Source organism: Megascapheus bottae, chromosome 8 (assembly GCF_031878675.1).
Source record: "Megascapheus bottae isolate mThoBot1 chromosome 8, mThoBot2.hap1, whole genome shotgun sequence".
NCBI classification, from domain to species: Eukaryota; Metazoa; Chordata; class Mammalia; order Rodentia; family Geomyidae; genus Megascapheus; species Megascapheus bottae.
In genome coordinates this window covers 29,559,719-29,584,902 of record NC_143516.1, presented here as the reverse complement: position 1 = coordinate 29,584,902, position 25,184 = coordinate 29,559,719, and the positions used below count along the sequence as shown (strand labels likewise).

Below are 25,184 nucleotides of genomic sequence, written 5' to 3'. Positions count from 1 at the left end.
TTACAGTATCCCACTTTGTTACCTGGTATATTCTATACATGTTTACTTTTTATTTTAAACAGGAGGGGGAAAATGAGGTGAGGGGGTTGCGGGGGAGGGAAATGGGGACAAATATTAAAATTATAAAAACGTTATCTTTTTGCTGGCACATAAAATGGTAACTTTTAATTCTTTCACCTTGTTTGAAGAGAGCTTTATATTCTAAACCAGAAAATCATATAAAAATTTCTTGGCCTAATCATAAAGATCCTTTAATTTTATGCTGAGGATTGAACATTGCTAGTTCACATGTAATAGTTCTACCACTGAACTAAGTTCCAGCTCAGGGTAGAATCTTTCTCCTTCTCTCTGTCTTTGGAAAGGAAAAGCACTAGCATATCAAAATGCATGTTTTCTTTTCACTTAGTCTAAGAATTTTTTCACATTGTTTGACCCAGACCTCTTCTCTGCCAAGTACCTTAACTTAATGGATTCATTAGAAAGTTCTATCTAATGTATGAATGAGCAGTGGTTTCACTGCAGGAGATAGGTTGAATGATATGGATCCAGAAATGAGAAAAGAAGGTATAAACTCATTGAAAGTTTGGCGTCAAATAAGGAAATTACTTGGGAAGGAATGAACCTGTGTTAGCTACAAGCATACATTGTTTCAGCTGCCAGAGAAAGAAGTTGCAAAAATCTATTTGTAATTACAGTTATAACACACCAACATATTTTCTTAGCAATCTTTTTACCCTACTGCAGCTGACTAGTGATTATATGTAGATATACATATACACACATATGTATATGTGTGTCTACATTATTGTGTGTATATATGTGACATGTATCACATTATATTATAGATAATATTTTATATTATATAGATAATATAATAGATTGATAAAAAGATGATAGATGATAGATATCCCAGTACTCCATTTAGCTGGAACATCTTGTACTCTTCACAATTACGCTTGTCCTGCATTTTCAGTATTTCAGAGACTGTAAATAATCTGACCTTCAAGTACATATGAATGTGGAGGGCTCTTTGATACCACATCCTAATCTCTGTGTTTAATGCAGTAGGATTCCATCTAAGACAATGTAAATAGTATTAACTCACTGAAGGAATGAAAGGACTTCTATGAACCCCCCTAATGCCCAAATGTCTCTATTTCTCTATAAGCAACTACAGTTGACAAAACAAAACTCCTTTAGCTACCTCTTGCAATTCTGCGAAAGAGAAAGAGGAAGAGTTGCTAGTGAGTCATTTGTGTCGGTTAGCAAACATGCACATAATTAGCTATCTAAGCGAGAAAACTAAGAGCCATAAGGTTAATATCTTTCATTCTTCTTAGTATTATTACTATATCTTACTATGGATTGCATTCTTAAGCATCATAAGGCATTTGAAGAGAGTAATTGTCTTTATAGTTTATCCTTTATAAAAGGCATTAAAATATATGCAGACAAATTTCTATAGGAAATCAATGACAGACAAGTATGATGGCTATTTTGGAGAGATGGGAGAGTGAGAGCCTTCATTTAAAGATATACTGTTATTTGGCCAAATTTACCAACTATTATTTTGAAATTTTCTGTGCCTATTTTTTCCCAATGAATTTATCATTCTTTTTTTAAATAAAAGTAATATATGGTCATTATTACAAGTCCTATTTCCAGATAGGACTTTTACTCTTTATAAAATTAAGATCAGCCGGGTGTAGTTGCTCACACCTGTAATCCTAGCTACTCAAGAGGCTGAGATCTGAGGATCGCACTTCAAAGCCAGTCCGGGCACTAAAGACTGGAGACTCTTATCTCCAATTAACAACTAGAAAATCAGAGGTGGCGCTATGACTCAAGAGGCAGGGCGGTAGCCCTGAGCTGAAGAGCTCAGGAACAACATCCAGGCCCAGGGGTAGGGTGGTGGCATGGAGCTGAAGAGCTAAGGGACAGCGCCCAGACCCGTGACCAACGGCAAAAAACAAAAAACAAAAAACCTGAGATCATACTACGTAACTTTTTCTCTCCCCCTTACTATAAATGTTACTGTTGTTTACTGACTTTTGCTTTACTTAACACTACACCAGGTACAGTGTTAAAATAGGTAGATCTAACAGGTTCAAACACATTCACTTTCTCATAGCATTACAAAATTCCATTACAGAATATATACTTCAGCCACACCCTTTTCTTAATGGATTTTCTTATCATTCAGAGTGCTGCAACAATTCCTGTGCCAGGGAACTGAGAGAACCCAGTCATGGGTTTTTTAATATGACTAAGGGTCATACTGTACCTATAATTAGTGTTCGTGCAAACTATCTGTAAGTCAACAAATTTGATCCAGAAGATGAGATGATTTCATTATAGAAATCATTACAGTGTTTTGGGCTGGGCTGAAGAAAGCTATCTTGCCTTCCTGTGGTAAGCATCATCTTAAGAGTCATCAGAGGCAAGCTCTGAAAGAAGTTTGCCCTGAATATCAGATAGCAAATAACAAGCTAAAACTTCAGAGAAAAGTATGCTTATTGGACTCTACTTGTAGAGTCACTTCTGATTTTGACTATAAGATGACAGCTAATATAGCTAGCAATCTTTGTAAAGACTGTTCTTTAGCAAACAGATTTTTAAATAAACCTGAATCTAAAAATTGCTCCTTTCTTTCAAATTGATGGCCTCACACATCTTTTAAAAACATGAGCAGCTGGGCGTGATGGCTCATGCCTGAATCTTAGCTATTCAGGAGGCTGAGATCTGAGGATCAAGATTCAGAAAGTGGGGCTTGGCTCAAGGGTGGCATGATATCCTTGAGCTGAAGAGCTTAGGGATAGTGGCCAGGCTAAGTTCAAGCCCCATGACCCAAAAAAGAAAGAAAGAAAGAAAGGAAAGAAAGGAAGGAAGGAAAGAAAGAAAGAAAGAAAGAAAAAAAGAAAGCAAGAATGAATGAATTTTGAATCACTCCAAAACTAAAAGTAACAACCATCCCATTCAAAAATGGGCCAAAGACTTAAAGAGAGTCTTCTCTGAAGAAGAAACAAAAATGGCCTATAGACACATGAAATGCTCAACATCTCTGGTCATAAAAGAAATGCAAATCAAAACAACTCTAAGATTCCACCTCACTCCAGTTAGAATGGCCAGGATCAGGAAAACGAATAATAACAGATGCTGGAGGGGATGTGGCCAGGAGAAATCACTACTACACTGTTGGTGGGAGTGCAAATTCGTTCAACCACTATGGAAAGCAGTATGGCAGTGCCTCAAAGAGCTAAACATAGAGCTCCCCTATGACCCAGCAATTCCACTACTTGGCATTTACCCAACCATCCAAAATCTAGGGCATACTAAATCCACTAGCACAACAATGTTCACTGCAGCATTATTTACCATAGCAAAGATATGGAACCAACCTAGATGTCCCTCAGTTGATAAGTGGATCAACAAGTTATGGTATTTGTACACAATGGAATTCTATGCTGCTGTCAGAAAGAATGACATCGCCCCATTTGTTAGGAAATGGAAAGACTTAGAAAAAATCATATTAAGTGAAGTAAGCCAGACTCAAAGGAACTTAGGCTCAATGGTTTCCCTCATTTGTCATAACCAGTAGAAACCTTGGGCTCTACTAGCAGAGATCTGCAATAGAGCAAAACCTTGATATATAAGGCCAGATAGTATGAAGCTAATTGAAAGGACCTCCAGGATACTGAAACAAAAGCCATATAATGAATGATTGTTGTCCTTAATGTACTATGTTATCTTTCATCTCCTTTGCTGTCTCTTAGGTATCTCATATTGTTACAGTATCTTACTTTGTTATCTGATATATTGAATTTATTTGTATTTGGTTATTTGAAATTTGATAGGGAAGGGGGGAAAACCAAGACGGGGGGGTGGGTGGTGGGTGGGAGGGAGGGTTATGGGTACCAAGACATATGAAAGGGTATCAATGTATGTGAATTAATGCACCTTCTATCTGGCAAATATCATGTAACCCTTTTATTAATTACAATAAAAAATTATTAAAAAAATAAAAAAATTTTAACATATATCAAGTGCAAAAAAGTGAATTAGAATTTATTTTTCAATATAGTATACAAATATTCTTTTAACTTGTCCCATCTTATTGAAATGTACTCTCTTATTCAACCTATAGATCATTTAAATGGAAACATTGTATTTTGATACAATGTTTTGCACTATCTTCAGTGTTAAGGCTCTTGACTTTCAGATGAGTGGTCTTATATAGCTGCTGCTTCAAGGCTACCACAGTTGTTTGTGCAGTTGATCAGAGTGACAAAATCATGGCCTTGGTTTCATTGTGATGCTAATTGACTTAGAGTAGATTGGAAGCTCTGAGAATGGAGTCAATGCAAAGCTGATGTCAGGTAGTTCTCAGAAGCGATAGAGAAAATATCCTAATAGAAGCCATGGAGCATGGGTACAGGGGCTCTCAGGGTAACCAGACATTTAAGATAGAGAAGAATGTCTCTTTCTACATGTTTAGGATTTGGACAGATCATTTCCTATCATCCATGTCACCTTGCTTTTCAGAGTACTAAATCTGGATGTGTACTCATGAGTGCTAGACTAGCAACTACATAACTCTTGAGAAGCTCAATTAATCAGTCTGATTGATAGTTCCTAGACCTACATAATCAAGTTCACATATCATTAGCTCACAGAATTGTTGGGAGGTTTAGATGAGATGAGAATTTTAAAAAAATGTTTAAAAGTTCAAAGAATGCTGATTGCTCTCTAAGAAAATTTTGGAATTCTCTCAGAAGGTGCTTCTTATTAGAATTAAACAAGATCCACAGAATGGTAATAGAGAAAGGAAAATGTATTAAGATAGGAACCAGGATAGAGTCAATCCAATAATATCAACTTTTTAGTTACAAATGTTTCTATGTCCTTTATCTCATTAATTCCTCATAAGAGTCCTATGAATTTGACAGGCTAGTTGTTAGAATTGAGTCAGAAAAATTAAATGGATTGAGCCCTCACAATCACCTTGCAATTCTGTAATGCATGAATTTTTTCATATATTTTTATTGTAATTAATAGAAGGATTACATTATATTCACCAGATAGAATGTTCATTACTTCATATACATTGATACCCTTTCTCATGTCTTGGTCCCCATTTCTCTCCTCCCACCCCCACCATTCATCTTGTTTTCCCCCTTCCATATCCAATTTCAAATAACCAAATACGCATATATACAATATATCAGATAACAAGGTGAAATATTGTAACAATATGAGATAGCCAAAGGACAGCAAAAGAGATGAGAGATAACATAGTACATTAGGGACAACAATCACTCATTATATGGCTTTTGTTTCTATATCCTGGAGGTCCTTTTATTTAGCGTCATACTATATGGTGGCATGAATTATTTTTAATAGTTGAGTGCTTGATACAGTGCTCTAAACTACTTTTCAGAGCCACACAGCTGACAAATTTCAGAGTGTGGAAAGTCTAATGGATTCCATCATTGTATCTGGAGATCGTACATAATAAGTATTTAGATAAAAAAAAATCTAAAGCATATATGTCTGTCTGGGGACGGGGGTGCTTTTTAAGATTACGATCTCCTGAGGACTGTACTTAGTCAACATGTTTTATGTATTTGTGTATGATTTGGACTGAAAGAGTTGTGTTTCTAATATCATGTGCATCCTATCTGTGACTTGCTCTGTTGTTAGTATTTTCTGAACTAAAGTTAACTATTTGGTTAAGAGTCCCTTCCAACTCCTGTGTACAGGTTGGCATGTTTTCTATAGGCTAATACATTTCCTAATGGCTAGAAAGAGTTACCTCTATTCTTTGGTTGATAACAGGCCCATTTTCTGTTCTTATGCTAGCACACACAGCTTCTGTTGTCCCTTGAGAATTCAGAATCTCTCAAGATAGTGTACTCTACCACTATACTCCCAATGCCTAGCCACAATAGTTTCTCAGTAAATAGTTGATGCTGCTTTTCAGTTGTTATGAGGTACTATTCAATATTAACATCTTAGGAAAAGAAATCATCACATAAAAGGGGATCAAGTTTAGAATGAGCAATAACTGCTCCCTTCCTCCCTCAGTGAACTTGGGAAATTTATGAAGACAATTTCTAGGAAGATTAGGATATTGAGGAAAGTACAAGCAATTACCATATGCACCTGAAGGCAAGAGACAGCAAAAATAGGTCCTGCCTCTCTCTAACATAAACACAAGTCTATTGAAAATTGAGTTGAGACAAGAACAGATTGAAATACAAAGCACTCAGTAAGGAATAAGAGCCTCTGAGATAATGTTGTATTTTCTTATTTCCAAAGAGTAGAAAAAGAGCATTTTGTTTAGTCCTCAGAATTATAGTGATTTAGGCTTAAGCATCATAAACAAATACTGGAAGGCAGAGGACCTCTGGGAGCAGCCAAAGAAATCTGTTTTCATTTCTTTCCAACTTCTCTGGTTTGGCTGACCCATCATAGAAAAGTGGAGCAAAAGGCTCCGGATGGCTGCGTGCTCAAGCCTTAGTGGCTCTTATGGCTCAGGGGCTATTTATAGCAACTTGTCTTGTGCTGAGGACTTACTGCTCTTCTATTCAATGTCAGTGCACATTGCAGCTCCAGGAGACACAAACATACTGAGGGAGCCGTTCAAATTTGTTGCAATTCTCATCATTTACCTCTGAATAGGCTCATCTTCATGTGTACATTCTATTTGTAGATGTTATGAGGTCAGACTCATCAGAGATGACTGATGTGGAGTCTGTGATCAACACCTTTGCATCTTCAGCCAGGGCTGGCCGCCGGAATGCCTTACCTGACATCCAGAGTTCAGCTGTCACTGGTGGGAATTCAGATTTGCCCCTCAAGCTGGCAGCACTCTCCATGAAGGAAGGTAATGTTTCCAAGCCTCTTTAAATAAGTATGTACTTCTCTTAGCCATTGAGGCAGAAAAGTCCATGAGACTCCACTAAGCTACTCAGAAAAAGCTGTAAGTCATGCTGTGGCTCAAGTGGTAAAGTACTAACACTCAAGGATAGTACCCAGGCTCTGAGTTCAAGGGGAAAAAACACTATTTAAAGATCATATAATTCAAACCTGCAAATGAAAAACACTATTCCTATTTCTACAATTTTCTTTGATTAATTTTCAAATAAAGGCAGGGAAATCAATTAGGTAACTCAAAAATCTTGAAAATCAATGACATGTGACACCAGATGCTAAAGAATAAATAAAAAAGCTGGCTTTCTGGAAGCTAGGTCCTGCCCACCTGGTATTGACACGTTGTTACTCATTTTGCTTAAGAACTGCATACCTGGTGCATGCAAGTGTGCATGTGTGTACTGTGTGTGCTCCTTTGCTGGAGAGCATGGGCACATTACATTGGGGACATCAAGGATACAATGTTTATGGATTGCTGCATGATTCTTAAAAATGAATAAAATTGTTTACATGGGAAGGAGAGGTATTAACCACAAAAAATAAGTAAAAAGACATAGATGTATATACCTCGATAATACAGTTAATACTATAAGCAAGGAGTTTTAAAACCCTTCTTCTTATTAGATAAGCACAAATATGAATAGAATATTCAAATGAATAACACCCAATTGCTAATGAATACAGAAAGCACAAATCTGTGTTGGATATTATGACTTCAGTGCTTCAGCCTTTTAAAAGTCATATTCTAGCCAGTCATTGGTAACACTTGTAATCCTTGTAATCAGGATCATGGTTCAACACCAGCTGAGACAGGAAAGTTGTGAGATTCTTACAGCCAAGAAACTACTCAGGAAAATCTGAAACTGAAGCTGTGACTAAAATGATAGGATGTTAGCTTTAATAAAGAAGCTCAGGGACAGCACCCAGGCCTTGAGTTCAAGTCTCAGGACTGGCAACATAATAAATAAATCAATAAAATTCTAGGAAAGACAAGCAGCTTTTCTAGACATATCTGTGTGTGTGTGTGTGTGTGTGTGTGTGTGTGTGTGTGTGTGTGCACGTGCCTAGGCAGGAAGATATCTAAGAGCATACATGTGTGGCATGCTGCATGAGATTAAGATAAGAGTTGCCTCTCAAGATGAAAACCCCAATAGGAACGCAATGATGACTTATGATGTCAAAGGATGGCAAAGGGTGACATCCTAGAAAATTACAAAAGTCACAAAACAAACCATTTCTTACTTTCACCATTACTATTTGACACATCATTCAACTTAATGTTGTTAAAAGACTGGCCTTCCAACAGCTAGCAATAATAGAGAGATAAATGAATGGGATTCATGTAAACTCCTGTCATTCAGAAACTTACACATCACCAGGATTATATATATATATGTATATATACATCACATATATGATACACAAGACATCACATGCCGTATATGTGACATATGGCATGATACATGTCAGAAAGATATATAATACATGTATCCAGATGATCATGATAGTACTTATATGTACTTTGTCTGTATTTTAGGTCTAATGACACATTTAAGGGAGAAAACATGACTTTTTTCCTTTCCATCCTTTGCCTAGCTCTTAATAAGTAAGAGTTTTTTTTTAAATAAGTAAGAGTTTATTGAAGAGAAAGTAAGTTCTCGATTCTTTCCTCTCATATTCCTATGTGGATTTAAAGAGAAGACACATTTTACTTTAGTCAAGATGGAAATGACTGAGATGGAGAAAGGAAAATCCAAATATCTTATTTAAATATAATATAAAATTTATTTTCATATATTCTATATATCAATTGAAAAATCTCTTTTTCCCCCAGATGTAAAAAAGGAAGGCGAAGAAACAACACAAGACCATCAAGAAAAACCCCCAAATGAAGAAAAATGAAGGCTTATAAATTATCAAGCGTGCTGATTTCATACACATTGAAAGACTTAGTGTTGCCTAAGGTGTCTAAACTGGGGGCATCAGGTAACATGTGTATTAGATAATTGTGTTGTGGTGCCACTCAATTGGATTGTAACTGTGATGCCCAGTGTACGCTATTAAAAAGAAGCCCATTCCAAACTGCACCCAAGAATGTAGAACCACTGAAGTACATTATCATTGTCGTTAAACACAACAAAGCCCACTGTTCTCTTTGGTATTAATTTGGTTGGATGTATGTTTAATTCCATTTTATGGTGATAGGAAAATATCTCTTGATAATATAAGCTAAACATTACTAATTTGAAATTTTATAAAGTTTGTAGGAGATTATATTTTTTGTTGAGAAAGAATAATCAACCAAAAAAATCACATGTTTATTTTTGACCAAAATTGCACTGGATTTTCCAAAAACCATGGAAGAGAATAACATAAACGTCTCTAGGATGATTTTGTCTGATTTATTTTGCATCAAGTCTATGCATAGTGTGCTTCTTCATGTTGATCCTTAGAACGTAAAGTTCATAACACATTGCTTAGATGAAATATGCTTATTAAATGACACACTGTAATCTGGGGTGTATTATGCGAGTGTTTTATTTTTATGTGAATCATCCAAAATACTACTTGCTTCACAATACCTTTTTTATTCTTTGGGTTTTTGTGTATATGAGTTGTTTCTAAGCAAAATTTCCTCAGGAATGCAAATCTTAGTTTTTTATATCATTCCTAAAGTAGATAACTCAGCAGTATGCACTTAAAGTATGGAGTGAATATGGTATAATTTTAATATATATTTAAGTATATTTTAAAAGGAATAAAAAACAAAGTTTTAGTGAATTTTACTTTACTAGATGTTTTATGAAAATAATAGAATTCTGAATCTTAAATTTTTGACTAATTTAATGTTCAGCTCTATATACATGCACTTATATTTTATTTGATTGACAGGCTACATCTATATATATTAACTAAATAAATTCTCCCACTAAAGAAATTTGTTGACATAGTTTTTTCATTGTACTATCTGAAATATGCTAGGAAAAAATGATGATACGTTTTAAGGAATAAAGTTAGCATCATGGCACCGTGAATTACTTCCTGATTATTACCTTACTGACAAAGCTTATCTTAATACCTTATATGTACCAAAAGCATAGATTTCAAATAACTTAATTGTTTTAAATTCTCAATAATAAACTTTTAGGAGAATAATTTAGAAAATCGAATGTGCATGTAGTTCCCATTTAATATTCATAAAATGTGTTAGTCATGAAAACATTATGTTTGAAGGTTATTGAATTTAAACGGAATGATCACTAGAAAGAGGGTGAGAGGAAAACAATAGTTCTCAACTGGGAAGGGAGGGACTATTGTCTCCTGGAGGACATTTGGCGGCAATGCCTGAAATAGTTCTGCCTACCACACAGGCAGAGGCAAACAGGCAGTGGAAAGAAGGAGGTGCTACTGGGATCTGGTGGACAGAGGCTAGAGAAGTCATCTATAGCTAAGATTCATCCATCCTCTCTCCCCCCATGTGGTACTGCATTGAGAAGCTAGGAAGCTAATTTAACCTTTAAGCACACAGAGATTTGATCACCACACACCTGCACGTGATTCAGTTCTGCTGCATGCTCTTTGTGTGATCCTTGGTGATTTATATATTTCCAAATTTGTGGTATTCTAGCAGATGGTAAAAATGGTAGTATGTGTGTTATTAGATGAGTAGAAGCAATATATAAACACTAATAGATTTCAAATCCAGAACATTAGCATGGCTACTTCAGTATCCAAGTTATGATATTTTTTGCTAGTCCCGGGACTTGAGCTCAGAGCCTGGGCACTGTCCTTGGGCTTTCTCACGGTTTGCGCTCTACCACTTGAGCCACAGTGCCACTTCTGGCCTTTTCTGTGTATGTGGTACTAAGAAATCAAACTGTGTGCATGCTAGACAAGCATTGGGGGCTACACTCCTAGCCCCCAATAGGAGATTTTATATAACAAATTTTGTCAGTTTATATGGCAAAAATTAAGATGGGAGAAATTGTCACTAAATTTGCCCTTAACTTTGTGCATGTGTGTGGGGGGGAGGGGAGGATGTGTGCATCAGTCCTGGGGTTTGAACTCACCCTGGGCTCTGTCCTTGACTTTTCTACTCAAGGCTAGCACTCTACCACTGGAGCCCTAGCTCCATTTCTGACTTTATTGGTAGTTTAGTGGAGACGAAGAGCCTCACAGAATTTCCTGTCCAGGCTGGCTTCAAACCTTGATCCTCATGTCTCAGCTTCTTGGAACTGGAATGACAGGTGTAAGCCAACAGTGCCCAGCTCACCACTGACTTTTAAAGACAGTGAAGGAATGGAAAATGGATGGGAAGCATGAGAGATATTGTCTCCCAGAGGTACAGGGGAAACATTTGGGTGGAAAGAAAGAAATGCTAGCTCCAGAGTTGAACTCTTTCATATTCTGGTGACTGCCAGTAATTATAAAAGGTCCCCTGATTCTGCAGGTGTGTCATAGCTTTCATTATGGCGACAATCACTTTGCTTAAAAAGAAGAAGGCTTATGTTGGCTCTTAGTTTGGGAGGTTTACCAGGACCATAGGCCCTTGGCCTGAGACATCACTACATTATGGTGGATCCTGTGGAAGAGGAGGCCTGTTGGCCTGAGAGTAGCTGGAAAGTAGAGAGAAAAAAGGGCTGGATTCCAGTGGAATGGAACTAGAGACTAAATCTTCGACACAGCAGCCTTAGTGGACATTCAAAATCCAAGCTATAATAGAAAGTAATAGAAAAGGGAATCTGACATGATTTTACCATAAATCTTTTAAAAGTGGGAACTTGGAGAGAATGAGGTTGTATTTCATGTGGACTTCACACTGAGTGCCCCTAATGTCCTGCTTCATGTAGCAACTGAGGCCTGGGAGCCATACTGTGAGCAAGAAAATTCAAAACAAACATCTAGCTGTATTTAGAATATGTGCAATTGCCTCTAGTGAAAATTCTCACCACGCATTAAACATACTAGACTTATAATGTTCATCTACATTGGATTTCCAATGGTGGATGCAATTCGCTTTTCAAGTATTTCCTTTATTTGGTACCTTAAGCCTGTGGTGAACAACAGAAAAAATCGTTGGATATCAATGAGCAAAAATGAGCTTGGTCCCAGGATTTTACTTAAAGTAGGCCAAATTTAATAAACCTTTGCATAAACTATTTTGCTTTTCTTTGATAGTCTTTAGTGCTCACATATAAAAAATTTCCAAAATCGACCCTAGGTGGAGCCCTGTTTACACAGCTTACACAGAACGCTACTTCCTAAGGTTTCCTTCCATTTGGTGTGTTTTACTCATTCCGGCACACACATTGGTCAAAATCATAACAGAAACAAAAGAAGATCCCAGAAACACAATATTTTAACAGTTTTTTTCTGAAATATACTTCCAAAAGGAGATTATAATACAAAGTGTTCTAATCCTTGGTTGTTGATATGTGTAGGATTTCTCATAGTTTAAGGAGCCAGAAGAGGGTGCTGTAAATACATGTTGAACATCCATTTTGGTGTGTGACAGCTATGACTGTACTTTCTCTGCAACAAAGAGTTTCTTCTTCTTCTGTCTCAGAAGGCAGGCTGGGTGCCATTTCCTTAATTTGAGTTAGCTAAGCACAAATACTTTATTCATTCAAATCAAATTACAAGTAATTCTGAATTCTTTTACATCTGAAAATGCAAGAAAGATCTTTGATGTCTATTATGTTGGATTATTTTCTATTGTGACTTGTAGCCTTTACACATCTTTTGGTACCTGGAGCCTTAAGTAATTAATAATGTGAATATATAGCTTCTGTTCTTCATCTAATTCAGAATATCATTTATCACTTTACCCTTTCCCCATTCCACCAAGAAAGAGAGGTCATATAAAAACAAAGGCCAGATGCCAGCGGCTCACCTGTAATCCTAGCTATTCAGAAGGTTGAGATCTGAGCATTGCAATTCAGAGCCAGCCTGAGCAGACTCTTATCTCCAATAAACTACTCAAAAAGAAAAACAAAAAACAAACAAACAAAAAAAAACACCAAGAATGGGGCCAGGAGTTTGGCCTAGTGGTAGAGTGCTTGCCTAGCATGCACAAAGACCCAGGTTTGATTTCTTAGTACCACATACATTGAAAAAGCCAGAAGTAGTACTGTGGCTCAAGTGGTAGAGCTCTAGCCTTGAGGAAATCCCAAGGATAGTGCTCAGGCCTGAAATTCAAACCCCAGGACTGGCAAAAAATTTCAAGAAGTGGCTCAAGTGGTAGAGCACTAGCCTTGTGCATAAACAGGCCTGGGGACAGTGCCAGCCTCTGAGTTCAAGCCCTAGGACTGGCCAAAAACAACAACAAAAATAAACAAAGGTTAACTAATCATTCCTGCTCTTCCAAGGGCAGGGATGAAGATAGAGAAATCTTTTCTCACAAGTCCCACTATACTCTGTCTGGGAAAGTCGAATGCACCAAGTGGACACCAACCAAGCAGTCTTGGCAAGGGACTGTTAAGGGTGAGAGGCCCTGAAAATGGCTTCTCGTATCTTCAGAGTCTTTTTCCTGGACAGAAAGTTTCTTTCTTCAGTGATGTGCAGGTGAGTGAGCAGCAAGAGGAAGATATTGATGACAGCAATTGCCACTCATTACATATTAAAATGGTTCGCAGTGTTTTTTTGAGTTCATTTATCCAATTCTCACAATGAGTGTATACATCAAAACACTGGCCCAGCAAGGCAACTGATGCCCTAGTAAGTGGCAAAGGCACAGTCCAAACCAGTGAGGCTAGTTTCACAATCTTTGCTCTCAGTTACTAAGCTCTGTCATCTCTCTAGGTGACAGAAATACCTTTTAAGACAACGCCTATATGCCAGACTCTATTTTGAGCATTGTATCAATGTTAACTCCTTTAATTTTTAAAATTAACTTACTGTTATCATAGAGGTAATATACAGAGGGATCTCAATTACATGACTCATGAAATGAGTATGTATCCTTCTGTTCAGCATAGTGTCTTCTGTTCCCTCACTCACTCTCATTCCCTCCCTTCCATCTATACCTATGAATTGTAGAGTTCACTTTCATCAGTTTTTCAGTGAGCTCCAGGGCTGCACTTTTTCATCCTTTTTCCCTCAAGTTCTGTGCCCTCCTCCCACCCTCCCAAAGATATATAATTGAAAACACCATACATAAACAAGATAGAACCATCAAAATAAAAGAACTCCAGCTTCCATATCTTAGTTCATTTTGATATCAATATATTGATAAATGTATGTATGTATGTATGTATGTATGTATGTATGTATGATCTGTCTATCATCTATAGATATCTATGAAGTGTGGCCTTAGGTCTCTTCCTCAGGTGATTGCCCGCCACCTCCTCTGGCAATGGACAAACAGCCTCACTCATCTGCTTCCCATAGCTACAGAAATCCAGTCATCTGAAAGGAGGGGGAGAGGAAATGGGGACAAAAACATGAGAAGGGTTATCAATGTGTGAGAAGTAATGCACCTTCTATCTGGCGAATATAACTGTAACCCCTCTATACATGAAAATGAAATGTAAAAAAGAAAGAAATGATTGTTTTTTTACCTCAAACTTCCCAAATAATTTTATACTGTTAATTGGGTGCTTTTTAATTACCTGAAGACAGAATTCATGAATCGTTAACGAATGAGAACATCTATTTTAGAAGTTTATTTAAAAAAATCTTGACTAGATTAAGAAAAGTGTGTGTGTGTGTGTGTGTGTGTGTGTGTGTGTGTGTGTGTGTGTGTGTGTTGTCTTCATCTATCAGGAAAATGATATTGAACCCTTTGCAGAGAAATATATGGACCAGGAAAACATTGTATAAAGTGAAGTCTGGCTCAGGGAGACAGAAGGTGCCTATTTTCTCTCACATGTGCAAGTTAGATTTTACACATGAATATACTTGGAAATGTATACAAGGTCATAAACATGCGTACAAAATAAAACAAGTATAATGTATGCTGGGTAGATTCCCAAGTGTCACTCCTTTGAACAATACCTGATGATTTAACCAAATGAAAACCACCAAGGTGAACTATGTTTTACTTGAGATACTTAGTTACAAACAGAAGGGGCAGATACATGCAGAGAAGAAGGATGGATGAACAGAGTCATAATATTCAATGTATGCAAGGGAAAATGGAACCAATTGGTGTGGGTGGGGTTGAGAGAAATGGGGGAGAATGTGATCAGGATGAATTGTATTCATAACCTGACATGGTAAATTGAAATTCTTGAAATACTTAATGGATAATAGATAAATAATTAAATAAAATTGCTCTGAAATTAAAAAGAACTCCAGTCATTGTCCAGGAGACAGTGAGGTGGAGGTTGCTCTATTGACTAGCATAGACTTAGATAACATTACGTGGTCTAGCAGAAGTGACACCTTGTGTTTCTATCTCCAAGAATGACAGTCATAGGCTTTTCAAATTATAATTCTCTTAATTTTGAGCTTTGGTTTTCTTTTAAAGAGCTATTGACAATCCTCTAAATCCAGCTTAGGTTTAATGGTTTGACTCAGATAAAAAAATACTTTGAGACTGCATTATCTACAATAACAATATATCCACCATGAACTTGAAAACAATTTCATATTTGGTTCAGTTGTATTTTTTCCATGCTATCCACTTCAGCTTTTAGCTAAGAAGAGCAGGAACAGTTATGTGTATCCTCTCCATAATGTACACTCAACAAATGAGTGCTAGCCATTTCTCAGCAAAAGAAAATGTCAGAAGTACTATAACAACTATGTGGTTATCCTTCCTAAATCTGTTCTCCCTCTCCTTCCCTCTACTGCTTCCCCAAGATAATTCTTTAAGGTAGTTCCATATTGAGGTATGTCTAACTTAACCTATGTTATATGAGTATGACACTTGATAAGGAGACTTCCCATTTCAATAGCCCATAAGACTCTTGTTTCCCTTTCTTAGCACTTTTATTTCTTAAAGTAGTTTTCCTAGTCCTTCTCACCTTATGCAATTCCTTCTCAGAGATGACATTGGAATTACCCAGAAATATTGTGGAAAGCACAGATAGAACAGAGAGGATAGGAACCATGAGTGGCTGCCTTTGGGGTGGCTTTTCAGAGCTCCTACTGTCTTCTTGAGTACAGAATCAGCCATCTCTGATGGGCAATGAGCTGCATGAATCACATGACAGAAAGTAAGACATGCTAGGTGGGGGCTAATTCCAGGTGAGTTAATAAGGGGTAGGGATTATCTAGGTGTTCCAGACCTGAGGAAAAATTAAAAGGAGAAAGAAAGCATGTGCACCTCTCTCCACTCCTCTTTAACATAGTATTAGAATTCCTAGCAAGAGCAATAAGGCAAGAAGCAAGCATAAAGGGGATCCAAGTAGGGAAAGAAGAAGTGAAACTTCCCCTCTGGGCAGATGACATGATTCTGTATTTAAAGAACCCTATACACTGCCAAGCTGCTTGAGCTAATTCAAAACTTTGGCAAGGTAGCAGGGTATAAAATTAATCTTCAAAAGTCAACTGCCTTCCTCTATGCCAACAATGAGAGGAACGAGGCAACAATCAGGAAAGCAACTCCTTTTGCAATAGCCTCAAAGAAAATAAAGTACCTAGGAATTACCTTAACTAAGAATGTAAAGGACCTTTTTGATGAAAACTTTAAAACCCTGAAAAAGGAAATTAAAGCAGAACTGAGGAAATGGAAAAACCTCCCATGCTCCTGGATTGGAAGAATTAACATCATGAAAAATGGCAATCTTGCCAAGGGCTATCTACAAATTCAATGCAGTAACCATCTTTAAAGGAATAGAAGAGGCAATCCAAAATTTCATATTGAATAATAAAAGACCCTAGATAGCAAAAACAATTCTCAGCAGAAAGAACAGTGCAGGAGGAATTTCAATACCAAACTTTAGACTGTATTGCAGAGCTATAGTGAACAAAACAGCTTGGTTATGGCACAAGAACGGGCCTGAAGACTAATGCAATAGAACTGAGTACCCAAATATTAACCCACAGACCTATGGCCTCCTAATCTTTGATAAGGGGGCCAAAAAAATAGAATGGAAGAAAGACAGCCCCTTCAAAGTGGTCCTGGCAGAACTGGTAAGTACTTGCAGAAAACTAAAGTTGGATCCTTCTTTGCCACCCTGAATTAGGATTAACTCCAAATGGATCAAAGACCTGGAGGTAAAAGCAGATATACTGAAAGCTTTACAGTATGGAATAGGAGATATACTAGGTCTCCTTGGAACAGGTCGAATCTTTCTTAATAAGGACCAAGAAACAAAACAAATCAGAGAAAGGCTGGAGAAGTGGGACTGGATTAAACGGCATGGCAAAGGACATAGTGAGTAAACTAACTAGAAAGGTTGCAGAGTGGAGAAGATCTTTACTAACCATACAACGGACAAAGGCCTCATGTCTAAAATATATCAACAGCTCAAAAAATTGAATCACTCCAAAACTAATATCCAAAGAAACAACCATCTCATTAAAAGATGGGCCAAAGACTTAATGACAGTCTTCTTTGAAGAAGAAATAAGAATGGCCTATAGACACATGTAGACATGTGGCTCGACATCTCTGGCCATAAAAGAAATAGGAATCAAAACATCTCTAAGATTCTACCTCACTCCAGTTAGAATGGCCATGATCAAGAAATTTAATAACAACAGATGCTGATGAGGCTGTGGCCAGGAGGGATCACTACTACACTGTTGGTGAGAGTGCAAACTCACTCAACCACTATGGAAAGTAGTATGGCAGTTCCTCAAAAGACTAAACATAGAGCTCTCCTATGACCCAGAAATTCCAGTATTTGGCATTTACCCAATGTTCATTGAAGCACTATTTACCATAGCAAAGATATAAGACCAACTTAGATACCACTCAGTTGATGAGTGTATCAACAAGATGTGTTATTTATACACAATGGAATTCTATGCTGCTGTCAGAAAGAATGGCATTGCTTCATTTGTAAGGAAGTGGGAAGACTTAGAAAAAAATCATATTAAGTGAAGTAAGCCAGACTCAAAGGAACACAGGGTCAATGGTTTCCCTCATTTGTCACAATCAATAGAAACCTTCGGCTCTCCTAGCAGAGATTTACAATAGAGTCAAACCTAGATACATAAGGCCATATAGTATGATGCTAAATGAAAGTACCTCCAGGATAGCAACAAAAATCATAGAATGAGTGATTGTTGTCCTTAATGTACTGTTATTTCTCATCTGTTTTGTTGTCCCTTGGTTATCTCATATTGTTATAATATCTTACCTTGTTATTTGGTATATTGTATATATGTTTGTTTACTTGAAATAGGATAGGGAAGGGAGGAAAACAAGGTGAGGGGAGGGGAGGGAGGAGGGAAATGGGGACAAAAACATGAAAAAGGGTAGCAATGTTTGTGAAGTAATTCACATTCTACCTGGCAAATACAATGTAACCCTTCTATTAATTACAATAAAAATATAGGAAAAAATAAAAGTATGTGGGCATTTGGAGAGATGTGAGCCAGTATGATTCTTACAGTGGTACATGTAGAAAGAAGTGGAATAAAACAATGAAGATTAAGGATTCTAAAGACCTGGGAAAGGTAAACTAAGATATCTTGATCTTATTCTGTAGGGAAAGTTACTGGACTTATTTTCTACTTTATGTTTAGTAAATGGGAAATAGCTAAGAAACTAACCAAGTCTGTTAAAAAAAAATCTGTACATCAGAGAATAAGAGCTGGAAGTTATAAGCAAACTTGATTCAAGAATGAAGAAAATAACACTTCATACAAATGAAATGTGCAAGACTTCTCTGTTCCTCTCCAAGAATATTCTCTGTGTGTTCTTCCATGTCTAACTTCCCCTAGCTAGTTGTCTGTTAACAAACGCAGTCTGTGTTTATTTCTCTTCTTGTGGTCTTGTTTAAGAAATAACATTTTAAGTCCCCTCAGTCTTCAGAGAAAGCAGGTAGATGTGGAAATTAGATTCTGAACCCTGTCTTCCCCAAGAAGACTTCTGCACTTTAATAAGCTGAGACACACACATGCTCTAGTAGTGGATGTCAGCAGAGTTTCATAAAGGTTTTCTGTGAATTCTATAAACTGGAGCAAAACAGCAATCAGATGGTAGTTGATGGCAAAATTGAAAGATAAGTATTTCTACTGATCACTATCCTAAGGGAAAATAGGATAATAAAAGAGGAGAGAACAGCAAGAGAAGAAAGAGTAATGAAAAAAAAATAAAATCAGAAGTATAAGCAAGTGAGTGAAACTGAAGAGAATTTAGCAAGTTATAGAAAAATATAAAAGGTGGCAAAATAGAACTGAACAAAATTTCCTAAATGATTGACTAGAGAACTTAACTGGGGTGGTTCTGTCTCGATGAATAATTATGGAGCAACAATGGATTTAGTTTCTTTGTTCTTGTCTTCCACTATCTAGTAGAATATAAACATTTGTTCAGCACAGTAGTTATGAGTACAAGTTTTTTAGGTTTGTTGGAGACCATTGCTTTCAGCCTCCTGAGGAAGTAAGATTATAAGATGGCACCTGGCAGCTCACCAATGAGTCAGTACTTGCTGACCAAGAAGTTTCTTTGCATTTGTTGATTTGTTTCTTCCGTGCTTGTGGATAGAGTGGATTGCTAGATTTCTTCCAGGTTTGTTTGCTGCTTTGCAGATGACCTTTACTGTGATTGGCTATATATATATATAAATATATATAAATTGGCTATATATATAAATATATAAATATAAATAGTGTGGGGTTTCTGGGGAAGGAGGGAGAAAAGATGGAGAAGGGAGAAGAGAGAAGAGAGAAGGAGAAAAGAAAGAGGCAGAGAAGAAAGGAGAGAGAAATAAAAGACCTCTGCTTGCAGAGATTTGAGTCATTCCCAGTCCACCTCCGAAGTGACGTGTTGTTACGGCAGGCAGCGACAAGGTTCTTTTTTCATATATTTTTATTGTAATTAATAGAGGGGTTACAGTTATAGTCTCTAGATAGAAAGTGTATTACTTCACATACACTGATACTCCTCATGTTTTTGTCCCCATTTCCCTTCCCCCACCACTCCCCTCATTTTGTTTTTCCCTCTTCCCTTTCTTATTTCAAATAAACAAATAAACATATATACAATATATCAGATAACAAGATAAGATACTGTGACAATATGAGAATAACCAAGGGGCAGCAAAAGAGATGAGAAATAACATAGTACGTGAGGAACAACAATTACTCATTATACGGCTTTTGTTGCTATATCCGGGAGATCCTTTCATTTAGCATCATACTATATGGCCTTATGTATCTAGGTTTGTTCTATTCTAAATCTTTGCTAGGAGAGCCCAAGGTTTCTAATGATTATGACAAATGAGGGAAACCATTGAGCCTATGTTCCTTTGAATCTGGCTTACTTCACTTAATATGATTTTTTCTAAGTCTTCCCACTTCCTTACAAATGAGGTAATGTCATTCTTTCTGACAGCAGCATAGAATTCCATTGTGTATAAATACCACATCTTGTTGATCCACTCATAAACTGAGGGGCATCTGCTTTGGTTCCATATCTTTGCTAGAACATCATTGAGCCAGTGGATTTAGTATGCCCTTGTTTCTGGGTAAATGCCAAATAGTGGAATTTCTGGGTCATAGGGGAGTTCTATGTTCAGTCTCTTGAGGAACTGCCATACTACTTTCCATAGTGGTTGAGTGAGTTTGCACTCCCACCAACAGTGTAGTAGGGATCCCTCCTGGCGACAGCCTCGTCAGCATCTGTTGTTATTAGATTTCTTGATCATGGCCATTCTAACTGGAGTGAGGTGGAATCTTAGACTGGTTTTGATTCTCATTTCTTTTATGGCCAGAGATGTCGAGCCACATGTCTACATGTGTCTATAGGCCATTCTTGTTTCTTCTTCAGAGAAGACTGTCTTTAAGTCTTTGGCCCATCTTTTAATGAGATGGTTGTTTCTTTGGATATTAGTTTTGGAGTGATTCAATTTTTTGAGCTGTTGATATATTTTAGATATGAGGCCTTTGTCCATTGTATGGTTACTGAAGATCTTCTCCACTCTTTAACCTTTCTAGTTAGTTTACTACCTATGTCCTTTGCCATACAGAAGCTCTGCAGTTTAATGCAGTCCCATGTATCCAACCTTTCTCTGATTTGTGTTTTTTTCTTGGTCCTTATTAAGAAAGTTTCAAACTGTGCCAAGGAGTCCTAGTGTATCTCCTATTCCTTCTTGCAAAGTTTTCAGTGTATCTGCTTTTACTTCAAGATCTTTGATTGATTTGGTGTTAATCCTGGTGCAGGGTGACAAAGAAGGATCTAGGTTTAGTTTTCTGTAGGTGCTTAACCAGTTCTGCCAGCATCACTTGTTGAAGAGGCTATCTTTCTTCCATTCTATTTTTTTGGCTCCCTTATCAAAGATTAGTTGGCCATAGGTCTGTGGGTTAATATCTGGGTCCTCAGTTCTATTCCATTGGTTTTCAGGCCTGTTAGCACAAGTATTCTCTATACCATGTCTCTAACTCCAGGAATGGTGGACTTTTAACTTCTGAATGTAATGAGCAAGGAATGAAATGAAGCTTAGGAACACAGGCAAGGGGAGCGAGAAATCAGATCAGTCTGGAATAACCCATTAGTATGAACAACAAACGAGCAGCATACTGGGAAAAAATAAATCAGAAAAGCAACTCAAAGCTCATTTGGCCACATGAAATAATTATTGTAGTCTGCCTAGTATTCTGTAAAAAATGAGTTTACCTTGCAAGGATCTAGCACTTGTCATGTAATGTAGAACAAAAGTTTTACATTGCCACTCAGTTCATTATCTTCCATACATGTAGATACATATTCTATTATTGTTCTTCCCATTAATCAAAGAATTATAAGAAAAGAAAAGAAAAAAATGCTTATTAGGGGCTGGGAGTTTGGCCTAGTGATAGAGTGCTTGCCTAGCATGCATGAAGACCCAGAATCGATTTCTTGGTTCTATCTCATAGAAAAAAGCCAGAAGTGGAGCTATGGTTCAAGTGGTAGAGCTCTAGCCTTGAGGTAAGCTCAAGGACAGTGCTTAGTCCCTGAATTCAAGTTCCAGGACTGGCAAAAAGAAAAACAAAAAAATGCTCATTACTCCCATTTGAATTTCTCTTTCTTGCAGTTTAATATATATATATATATACATATGTATTGCAAAATAAATGCATTTTTACATTGTTATGTGGTCCACAATGTTGTGCTTCTTGTTTTCATTGTGTGTGTGTGTCTGTGTCTGTGTCTATGTTTAAGAGAATAAAGAGGAGAGAGAAAAAAGATAAATAAGGAACAAGAGGTCACAGTAGTAGTAGTAGTAGTAGTAGATTTTTTTCTTCATTTTTTTCTTACAAAACAAAAATGGAATTAATATAAGAATTTTGACTTGGTTAGAGTCATACATTGGTGATACCATCTTAATTTTTCTTCATATTAACGCAAGTTTTCTTTAGGGAAAACTTGCAAAATCACAATTTCTAGTCTACAAGATAGAGGAAATCCTGTATTGTATTTTTCATTACACACTGAAAATTTGTAGAACAACAACAAAAGATGATTTTGGCCTTTGAGGAATGTTTCAATTTCCTCTCTGAATTCAACATGACAAATATTTACCCATCCTTACATTGATATTTCCTTGTTGCCTTCATCTATCATAGAAAAATAGGTACATTCCTTAAAATCCACAACAGAATCAGTATTAAAGTAAATGTGATACTTAACTGTGAGCCATACATCTAGAGTAAGGCCAAGACTATTTCAAATTTGTAGCAGGAAGAAAGCCAAGAAGATCAGAATTTTCTCTCTGAGTTTATATATATTTAGGTGTCTAGGTAAAACTGTAAAAACAATCGGATCCATACATCATATTCCTGCATATACAGTACCATTTAGCATAGTCAAGGTATGTGTATATTTGTCTCTCTAAAATATTTGCTGCAATGAGAAATATAGCTGCATCTTTTAATAATGAGAACATTTTAAAAAGAAAAGAGGAAAAATCTGAATCCAGGTATAATGGCTAAAATACCTAAGTTACATTTTTTGAATTTTAAATAGTTGTGCAAAGGAGTCTTAAATGCACGTCAGATTAAAATATGCAGTTCGATTTCATGTTAAAGCTAACACCACCATTCTTTTCCCTACTAGCCAAGATGAATTGATATGAGCCAGTGATTCAGTGCATGTGCTGTATAAGCAGACAAAGCTGACTGGCATCGCTATTCTGCAAATTTCAGGTCTTGGACAAGTCTCCATTTTCCCATTGCAATTTAGGAACACTATAGCTCCTGCTTTGTTAGGGTGATTAATGAGTATTTATATAATATTACAATTCTCAGTACAGTTACCAACAAATATGTGGCTTAATTTTAAATTATTGTCACTCATGTCAATGAATATTTAAAACGGCACAGATATATTAATAAGCAATTCAATAACAAATTGATGAATTACTAAGTAGTTTTGCTATGTGCTTAAATCATTTTTCAAGTAAAAAATGGATCTAGCAACTGTCATTGGGAACCATAAAGAATTCAATGCCCTGAGATCACCTAGCAAAGGCAAGAAAGTACCAACCATGTCATCCATCAGTGTACTGAACCATGCTTTTCATGTGCACGTGTGTGCTTCCCAGCTTTCTAGTCATATTTTAATGGCCTGTTATTTAAGATCTCCTAAGTCAAGTAACCTGTGTTTCATAGATCTTCTCAGTTTTAACAAGTGATCTAGGAGCATGCTCACTTTTTTGTTATAGTCTGTTTACAAATTTATATCAATAGTGAGATTGAGTGCACCTGGTCTGGCTCCTTCTCCCTCCCTCCCTACCAGGTCCTATGTGGCCTTAAACAGAAGACATTTGGATTGGCCATGAATAAGAGCTATTCCTTCCATTGAAGTAAGAAAAATAGGGAGTTGAGGCCACCTAAACCTAGGGAGTTCATCTGAAGGAGAAAAAACTCAAATCTACACTTGTGAAAGCAACAACACAATACTAAAAAAGTAGTTAAACACTGTATTGTCTGAATTTTAAAAATATGATGCTTCCAATTGAAACTAAGAAATGATTAATATTCTCTAAATGAACATTTCTACATTACTATTTTGGGCAAGAAGTGTTCTTAAGATCTGGTACTCTGAAATGAAAAAAAATGACTCCTGTTTATGACGGAGTATGCAACCCTCCTTTGTATCTTCTAAATGAAAGGAAGCTATGATTAAATTCTGTGAATATTTGTGGAATTTCTTTGCCAATTTCAGAGACAAATAACATTTTTCGAGCAGATATTTCAGATGGAGAATCATTTAGTTACAATAAATGGCAAATTAACTTGTCAATGTTTTTCTTACAGAAGGAAAAAGGCAATATAGTCATGAATGCAAAATTTCCTCAAATACCTAGTATATTATTTTTTCTTTCCATGTTATAATTTATAGTTCACTAGTTCTTATGGCTTTCATAACAATTGCACAAGATAACCCACAAATGATTTATACAATTAAGAAATATATTTTAGATATAACATAAATTATAGTGCATGTTTGAGTAGATAAATCTTAAATATGAGAATTGTGACCATTTTAAATTTATTATTATATAAAAGAACTATTTAAAAAGTGAATGCAGGGGTGGGGACTTTGTCCTACTGGTAGAGTGCTTGCCTAGCATGCACGAAGACCCAGGTTTGATTCTTTAGTACCACATACATAGAACAAAATCAGAAGTTGTGTTGTTGCTCAAGTGATGGAATTCTACCACTGAGAAAACGCAAAGATAGCTCTCAGACCCTGAGCCAAAGCCTAGGACTGGTAAAAAAAAAAGTGAATGTAATATTTTTAATGATCATGCACTTTTATTTATGTTTGCTTTATAATTACCTATGCTGAATAAATATAACGAAGATAATGCTTGAAAAATAGAAAACAGGCCGGGAGTTTGGCCTAGTGGTTAAAGTGCTTGCCTAGCATGCATGAAGACCCAGGTTCAATTCCTCGGCACCACATACATAGAAAAAAGCCAGAAGTGGTGCTGAGGCTCAAGTGGTAGAGCTCTAGCCTTGAGAAAGTCCAAGGACAGTGCTCAGGCCCTGAGCTCAAGCCCAGGACTGGCAAAAAAAAAAAAAAAGAAAAAAAAGAAAAGAAAAGAAAAATAGAAAACAACTGCGGCGCCCGGCACCCCTGACCAGCAGGGAAGAACGGACACCACCCGAGGATCCTTCTCGTATCACGCTTTATTGAAGAGCAAC

At 36.7% G+C, this 25,184-nt stretch overlaps 1 protein-coding gene across 8 annotated transcripts in view; it reads left to right on the top strand.

Annotated features, from left to right (window-relative positions):
- Pkib (cAMP-dependent protein kinase inhibitor beta) overlaps nucleotides 1-9,028 on the top strand; it is a 101,465-nt gene extending 92,437 nt beyond the window's left edge. For all 8 annotated transcript variants that reach the window (XM_090338198.1, XM_090338202.1, XM_090338197.1 and 5 more), the window contains 2 exons: nucleotides 6,713-6,886; nucleotides 8,768-9,028. In XM_090338198.1, the coding sequence (XP_090194324.1) occupies nucleotides 6,713-6,886; nucleotides 8,768-8,835 (242 nt within the window). In that variant the 3' untranslated portion in view covers nucleotides 8,836-9,028. The remainder of the gene's footprint in view (nucleotides 1-6,712; nucleotides 6,887-8,767) is intronic.
- Nucleotides 9,029-25,184: the final 16,156 nt, after the last annotated feature.